This window comes from Haliotis rubra, unplaced genomic scaffold (genome assembly GCF_003918875.1).
Source record: "Haliotis rubra isolate DU_JTF1 unplaced genomic scaffold, ASM391887v1 Scf200, whole genome shotgun sequence".
Lineage (NCBI taxonomy): Eukaryota > Metazoa > Mollusca > Gastropoda > Lepetellida > Haliotidae > Haliotis > Haliotis rubra.
In genome coordinates, this window is record NW_025766004.1 from 40,912 (window position 1) to 49,520 (window position 8,609).

The following is an 8,609-nucleotide window of genomic DNA, read 5'->3' on the forward strand; positions in this document are numbered from 1 at the left end:
CATTGTCAGGGATGGCTGGTTGAAGAAATAAAAATATCATTAGTACTTTGTTTATATAAATATACAATAATAAACAAGACCTTGTAACCATGATTTGGTTTCATTGGTATTTTCCACATACACAATTACATAAATATAACAACAATCGTAATAATATTCATTTACTGGCATAAGATTATTTGATTTTCAGAACTATTCTAAATATTCTTGAACACACACTAGAAAGTTTTCCTCTGAACGGAGGCAAACAGTTTTTATCATGTTGCAACTAAGTTTCTTTAGGGACCGTTCATAATTTATGGCTGAGTCATATCAACACTTGGGCATCTATACAAATTATTCTGACATGATGTTTAAGATATACATTAAATGTTTTCAATGACTTCATCACTATATTGCTGGAATAATGCCTGTGAGATAAAATGCAATTTATCCACTAAGTGAGTTCAGGTGTGTGTGTTGTTATTCTTGGTTAGTAAAGAATAATTTCCCTCCCTAATCCCTTAAAGTTTTTTTAAAAACAATATAATTTCCTAACTCCTCTTTAATTTGAAAACAAAATATGTGCCTGAGAAACATTCATTCTTTTTATACACAGCCTAAGATCTGTTGTTAAACTGCCAGTACATTTGATTTCAATTAGTAGTAGACATATAGTACATTAATAGTAACAGGAATGAGGCAGTTTTTCTGCTCTTTACGGATTTTTATAAGTTAACGAATAATTAAAATGAAAGGCCAGGTCATTCACTGTACACACCTCAAGTTAACGTACAAATTATATTGAAAAGTATTTTGTAATGGCTCATACACATCACCCATGACAACATAAGCTAACTTGAGTTATCTTTCTTCAACTAGTTGGTTTCCTAATACTACTTGGCAAGCAACACACTGTTGGTTTGGATGTTTGTGTTGGTATGGACGGATATTTGGTAATAAAAATGGACAAAGCTAAGTGACATACAAAATCTAGTCTAACAGCTAATTCTGATAAGGAAATGTATTAATTTCTCCCTGTAACTAAATTAACTGGAGCTTAAGCATTACCAGAAGCAAATACAGAAAGTGACTTCATGTTTTATCAATAGTCATACAGTTTTTTGATGATGAAATATTATGTTGATAATTGATAAAATACCATTTTTCTCACATACATAAAATGACTGGTATGAACAGAATATGATACACAACTCAGTCGGTAACAGGAAAGGTGAAAACACTTAGAATAAATATACTTTCTGCAATTATAAGGAATATTCTAACCAGTGTTTGAGATATACACAACAAAACAATTCAGATGGAAATCATCTGGAGAGTTCTGAACAAAACATGTTTACATTTTCATTCCACCAAACAAGGTATTAGATATCCTTCAGTGGCATTTAGAAGTTGTACATTGATGTCCAAGATATTTTTATGGATTAAACTTCTTTATAATTTCCCTCACGACGTTTCGAGTTCACCTGATGAAGGGACCTGGAATGGTCTCGAAATGTCATGAGGGAAATTATAAAGAAGTTTAATCCATAAAAATATCTTTGACATCAAGGTATTAGATAGATTAATATATAAGGAAGGATAACAATATGGATGAACAACTTCTTTAATACATTATTATTATTATTATTATTCGGTGAAGGTTCTAACACCGTTATCAAGTGATGAACCTAGCCAATGTGTTTTTATTGTTACCGACTTCCCAATGCCATTGCAATCCTAACACCAGTTGTACTGTGCAAACATCTCCTCATACTTGTATATATGCTTCTCTATCCTCATTCTGTTCGTCACTTGCTTGGTAACAGTGATAACAGTGTTAAGCGGCCTTCACACTCAACCTAAGTTGTTAAACTCAAGTTTGAGAGTGTGAACATTCCAACAACTCGCCTCCAACACCAATTTCAGAGCTGTCAATCTGTTGTCGAGAAATAGGATATGTCTCTCTTCTCACCAACTTTTCCATCAAACATTCGGTGTTGTCAAAATCGAGTTTTATGTGTGAAGCGTTGTCAAACTCGTGTTGTTCAGAGACAACCAATCGCAGTGAACGTAATTGTCACGTGACCACACCGATAGAAACATGGCGCTCAAATGACACGTAAGTTTGGCGACATGTGTTTGACGTGTGAAAACGTGAGTTTGACAACTTACAAAATTTTAACAACATGTGTTGTCAAACTTTAATTTGCCGTGTAAAGGCCGTGTTAGAAGCTACACTGAAACATCACTTTCACTGTAGTTAAGAAGTTGTTCATCCATGCATTGTTATCCTTCGTAACTGCTCTGGATCCAACTTCTAAATGCCTCTCAAAGAAGACTAATATATAAGTTGAATTTTACCACAATATAAAGAGCCCTTAATATCAGGTTCTGATTATGGGATTACATTCAGTTAATTATCACACATAACAAATATTATCTTTTTCATGACCTCTGATAATTCTTAACATTGTTTCCAACATGTAAAGGGATTGAACCATGTTGTTTTTACAAACATAAAGAAAAATGTCCGTTACTGGAGATATTCTCCAGGATATACAACCATGTGATGCACATAAAACAGTTCATGTTAGGAATTAGACATTCCATATTCACTTCAATATATATCCATATATTTATCTATAAATACAAACTGGCTGATCCTCGATAATCTCTAGGGTATACTTTCTGATAAATCTCCACTAGTACCCTGGATGCATCAACGGCCCTTTGATGGCTCCTCCTTCTCAAAGTAGCCAATCAGATAAGCCGTTACATCTGAGCTTGCCAGTGTCAACAAAGATGGCGCTCACAGCTGTGAAGATTTGCTCGCTGTGCGACTCATATTTAGGGAAAAAATACTACACACAAATTGACAGGTCTGAAACCTTAAAAATATATGCAAGAACTCCTTCTACCTCTTTCAGGGTACCTCTGCAACAATTGTGTTGCCAAGTTTAATCGTTATGATAGAAGCCTTGTGATTTGTACCCTCAACTTCCCAGCGTAGACACCTGATTGGATAAAAAGCCAGCCAAGGGAGGTAATACAATTATCAGACTGAGCCGTAGATGTATCCAGTGTACTTGTGGATATTTATCGGAACATAAACAATGGAGATTATCAAGGATTAAACTGGCTAAAATCAGTGACATATCAATATATTTATGTACATTTCAAGCTATTATGACGTACCCTGATGAAAGACCAAAGACACCCGGAATCCATTCACACATTATGCAACATGCATGTATATGAATCGTCAATGTACATATGACCTGGCTAGACTGGCCACTGTCTTCATTTCACCATAATAATTGATGCAAAGAAGAGAAAATAACATAAAACTGACTTCTAAAATCTCGCATTATCACACACATTTGACTTATGTTTGTTATCTTAAGGTGCAATATCAGAACTCAGTTAAATATCTATCTGATATTTATTAAAAATATAACACTTTACTAATCACTCTTTGAAAATGTCAGGCATTTTAAAAATGGGTACTACAACAAAAAAAGGAAATTAGTAAGGAGGAAAATATTTTGATGAAACTGCATCACAATGCATAGAGTTACCTTGACATCATAATCAAATGACATCATTAATCTCTTCGATATGAAATATTTTTGCCAGCTGTACTTTTAACACTCGATCACTGTTTACAAATTACAATTGGAAGACCGATTTGGGACGATTATTAAAATCTCTGCCTGGTGTTTTTAATATCAAACATCATGAATCCTCAGTATTTATTTATTTTAATAAAAAACAACAAAAAGGAACCTTTTTACATGTTTCCCTTTTCCAGAGAATTCCTTGGGTATTTGTTAGTATTTCAACACAAGATACTGATCCGTAGTAAAATACATATTCAAGATACCATAAAAAACAAAATGTTTTTCTGACATCTGACTTGCTGAACTCATGATACTCAAACTGACAGACTTCGGGGAAATAGTATAAAACAGAATTCTTGAAGATGAAAAACATTTCTAAAATCTGCTACAGTAACAAATACATCAAAACATAATAACAGAATATAATATGTTGCATATTTTTGTCAATAATGTGCCACTGATATATTCTTTTTCCTGATCTTAAAGTTTTCAAGACCTATCTAAACACAATTATTGGCAGTAAGTATTGGGAATACAACCAAGCTATTATGCCTGTATCAGAGTGTGAGTGACTGAAAGACTTCAACCAGAGTATTAAAAAACATCTTTACATTTCACACCCAACATACTATTCAACATTTGCTAAGGACGAAATTAGTCATTAGAGATGTGGTCCTTAGCAAATGTTGAGTACTATAGAAATGAGTCTATACACTTCATTTTGACCACAAGGGTAGGTTTTAGTAAAAGCACCTCTGGAAAACACCAGATGTGTCGAACATTAGTGCCACATACCAGTATATAGCTTGCTGATTTTCTTCACTAAATCATTCTTTGTTTATATTTACAAATAGGCCTTCCAGAATTTAGCGGGCATTAGCATCATACAAAATGTAACTATATTCCAAGGAACAATGTTTAATTATAGTTTTCTCTTTATTTTCAGTTCAAGAGCTTTTTTCAAATACATCAAATATGTACACACTGTAAGAGTCCAAACTGGCAGTTAAGATTTGCATAATTAACAAAGTACGGATAAAACATATTTAACCAATCCCTTGGAGTTTGATATGACTATTTCTTACTGTAAAAGAAATATTTCATCCTTGTTGGTATTGTTGAATGATGCACTTAGCAATTTTCCAACTATATGGTGGCAGTCTGCATATAATCAAGTCTGGACCAGACATTCCAGTGATTGGCATTATGCTCGCCATTATTGTGAGACTCTGTGTCCTACAGTAAAACAACAATGCAGATAGTTTGATAATAAAGGAAACAGTATTTGAATTTAATACCACATGTGTTGCTTTTAAATTCAGACTTTATAAATTCGGATATACCACTCTGCCTTGAAGGGCATTTTTAAATAATCTTAGTGATTTCGAATAATAACATACTCCTGTGCTTTGGTTGGTTGTTAAACGCCGCACTCAGCAATATTCCAGCTATATGGCTGCAGTCTTTAAATAATCCAGTCTGGACCAGACAATCCAGTGATTAACAGCATAAACATCGATCTACGCAAAAAATATACGACGCCACGTGTCAACCAAGTCAGCAAGCCTGACCCCCGATCCCGCGTTACTGGAAGTAGATAACTGATATTTTCTGTATAAGGGCAGGAAAAGGTGTAATCTATATCAATGACCACATCCAACGTCCATGAAAGGAGAGCATCGATCTACGCCAATTGACGTGTGTCAACCAAGTCAGAGAGCCTGACCACCCGATCCCGTTAGTCGGCTCTTAAAATAAGCATGGGTAGCTGAAGATCAATTCTAACCTGAACTTTACAGGTGACAGTGCTTTGGATATTACAGACGTGGCAATATTATTGTTATAACATACTTCAAAGATATGACTTCATATATCATGTATATAGCTTGACAAATCTGAGTATCTCTACCAAAGATTGAGTGATATACACATCAACCAGAAAGATATTTTGAGTAAGGGAGAAGGATATCCTGAGTGACCGAAATACTGCATCTTGTAAGATCTGCATGTGAATATATCTACAACGCTTACCTTCACATTGATATTTGAAAGTCTTTATTTTTTATGTTAATGTACCAGAACATACCAAAATATTACTTGTACAAAAACAGGCTAAGGGAGATAACTCTCAATGTGAATGGAGGTAACTAAGATAACAGTCACCTATGTGAGGTTACAAGTTGACAACCATTTTGGAAAAACCCATGAGCACACTCCTGACAACCCTAGAAACACAATCAGGGTGAATCTGGCCATTAAATCCATGATTACAGACTCTGGTCGTTTTTAAGGGATGCTCTACACTGCTAAATATAGCATCTTTGAGGCATATACTATCCCATCTTTTGAGAGCTCTCAGTGAGGGAGTATGGTTCTACATCTCTTTTAGCAATATTCCAGCAATATCAGGACAGAGGACACCTGAAATGGGCTTCAAACATTGCACCCATGAGGGGAATCAAACCTGGGTCTTCAGTGTGACGAACGAACGCTTTAACCAGCAAGCTACACCACCGCCCCTTTGAGAGCTCTCACAAATATACTAGACTAGGTATTGGTCTTATCTGGTTGTTCTGATCTTTGTTAATTTTGAGTTTTGCAATCCTATCTCATCCTGTGGCTGTTTACAAAAGAAAAGATTATTGAGTAGAATATTCTCACAACTCCCTCAGATGCCCACTACCAGTACAACCCCCACCCTGTGACCATAACTTGGGCACTCAATCAGTGATTGATTCATCATTCTGTGACCATGAACTGGGCACTCAATCAATGATTGATTCATCATTCTATGACCATGAACTGGGCACTCAATCATTGATTGATTCATCATTCTGTGACAATGAACTGGGCACTCAATCATTGCTTGATTCATCATCCTGTGACCATACATTGGGTGTTCAATCAATGACTGATTCACACACCCAGCACCTCTGGCCACCATGGCCGCCTCATTGAGTGAACAGTGTAATAATCTAAGCATGCTACATAACAGTCTTCTATCATCTTTTCGATCTTTCTGCTTCATCCTCAACAGAGGAACAGGATCTTCATCAGCAAACGAGAGTCACAATACACATGGTGGCAACACCTCCTATCAGACATAGCACCTGCTTCACAGACTCCCTGAAACAGAAACATAAGGTTCAGAATCAATCAATCAATCAATCAATCTTTATTCAATTCTCGAAGGCCACAGGTTTATAGTACAATACATAGTAGTACTATATAGAACAATTTTATATATGATATTAATATTATGTTTTCATACAATTATGGCGTTCAGATGATGCTTGATTGGCGAATTTCATAGCGTGATATATAAACATAGCAACATTCGGAATCATATCATGGTTGTTGCAGTTTAATAAGGAATAAAATTTATCTATGGATGGATGGACATAATAAAATTCTTTAAGGTACTTTCTACGTAGTTTATCATATAATGGACATACGAGTAAAAAATGATATTTGAAACATTTGAAACTCTGAATATTACAACAATTATATACAACATTAACCTTAAAGGGGCTATCTGCCCACAAACAAAACATTTCCCCTTCTTATCATTTGTTGAGTACATTTGTTGCAATGCAATGTGTACATCCGTTGCAATGTGATGGTTGCATTTGTACACAGCATCATTGTTTATCTGTGTGCATGTATGTGTGCATAATGTGTGTGTATGTTTCCTGCATGCATGTGCGTAACACTGCCCTCAACAAGACGAGTGGCATGAAAATAACAGAGTCTGACAATTCCTGCAGTGTGTACCTCCATGCCATCATAGTACGATGACACGACTTCATAACCCTAACTACCTGGCCCCGATTTCTCCAAACAAACTTAAGTCTGAGTTTTGACTTAAAGTTAAGTTTTTACTCAAATTTGGGAAAAAGCAAGAAAAGTATTTCCGAGAATAAACTGAAATGGATATAAAACTCAAACAAGAAGACAAAGTCATCAATATCCCCCGCAATGGCAAAATACTCTACATTATTATGTCTACGAGTTATGATTATGTCAAATATTTAGGTGTGTATATAGAAAAGTGGAAGGAGAGTATTGAAAAGTTTTTAAAGTTCTGCTCCAGAAAGGAGCACTATCACCAATTTCAGTCTATGTCAAACTTGTTGCCATGGAAACGCCCAACATATTTTATTCAGAAATCCAAAACTACCAAAAGGCACCAGTACACCACCAGATCTATGTATGTGCCAAGTTTGGTGAAGAAACATTGAACGGTTTTAGAGTTCTGCTCCGGAAAAGTGCACTACCACTAATTTCAGTTTTAGTCAAACTTGTTGCCATGGAAACGCCAAAAATATTTTATTCAGAATTCCAAAACTACCAAAAGGCACCAGTACACCACCAGACCAATCTATGTGCCAAGTTTGGTGAATAAATATTAAACGGTTTTAGACGGACGGACGGATGCACGCACGCACGCACGGAGTCCATTTTAATACCCCCTGCAAAACGCGTTGCGGGGGATAACAATGTAGACAATTTGAGTTCGGTAGATAGGTAGATGAGTTGAGTATTTTTGTTTTTAGAATTGCAACTGTGTTAGAAACTCAGCTGTTTCAAACTGTCAAACTCAGTTTGAAATTTGAGTAAAAACTTAAGTTTGTTTCGAGAAATCGGGGCCTGATCTATTAAGTCACTTCATACAACCTGCACGTATTTGCTGGGGACCAATTCCATCTCTGGAAACCCCACAGGTATGAACAATACTGTTTCATGTGACAGTGCAAGTCTTACTCAAAGAGTACGAGTTACTGTGATTTTCTTGTTCAAAGTATTTCAATTAGTTTCAGTGATCTGCAACTAACAGAGACTGGCCAAGAGATACAAATGATTCTATGTATTACCATCCATGCTTTTCCTGTAGCAAATCAGGTACAACAGTTACCAAGGCGATGTATAGAAATCCTCCAGAGGTGAAAGGTAGAATCCATGCAGTTCTCTCCCCTGTTAAACAAAGAAGGATGAATAAATGCAAGT

At 35.7% G+C, this 8,609-nt stretch overlaps 1 protein-coding gene across 1 annotated transcript in view; it reads right to left on the minus strand.

The window, feature by feature from the left end:
• Positions 1-4,049: 4,049 nt before the first annotated feature.
• LOC124275635 (zinc transporter ZIP13-like) overlaps positions 4,050-8,609 on the minus strand; it is an 80,390-nt gene continuing 75,830 nt past the window's right edge. Inside the window, exons 8-9 of the mRNA XM_046711243.1 lie at positions 8,477-8,576; positions 4,050-6,728 (exon numbers count right to left, since the gene is read on the minus strand). Of these exons, the coding sequence (XP_046567199.1) occupies positions 6,656-6,728; positions 8,477-8,576 (173 nt within the window). The 3' untranslated portion in view covers positions 4,050-6,655. The remainder of the gene's footprint in view (positions 6,729-8,476; positions 8,577-8,609) is intronic.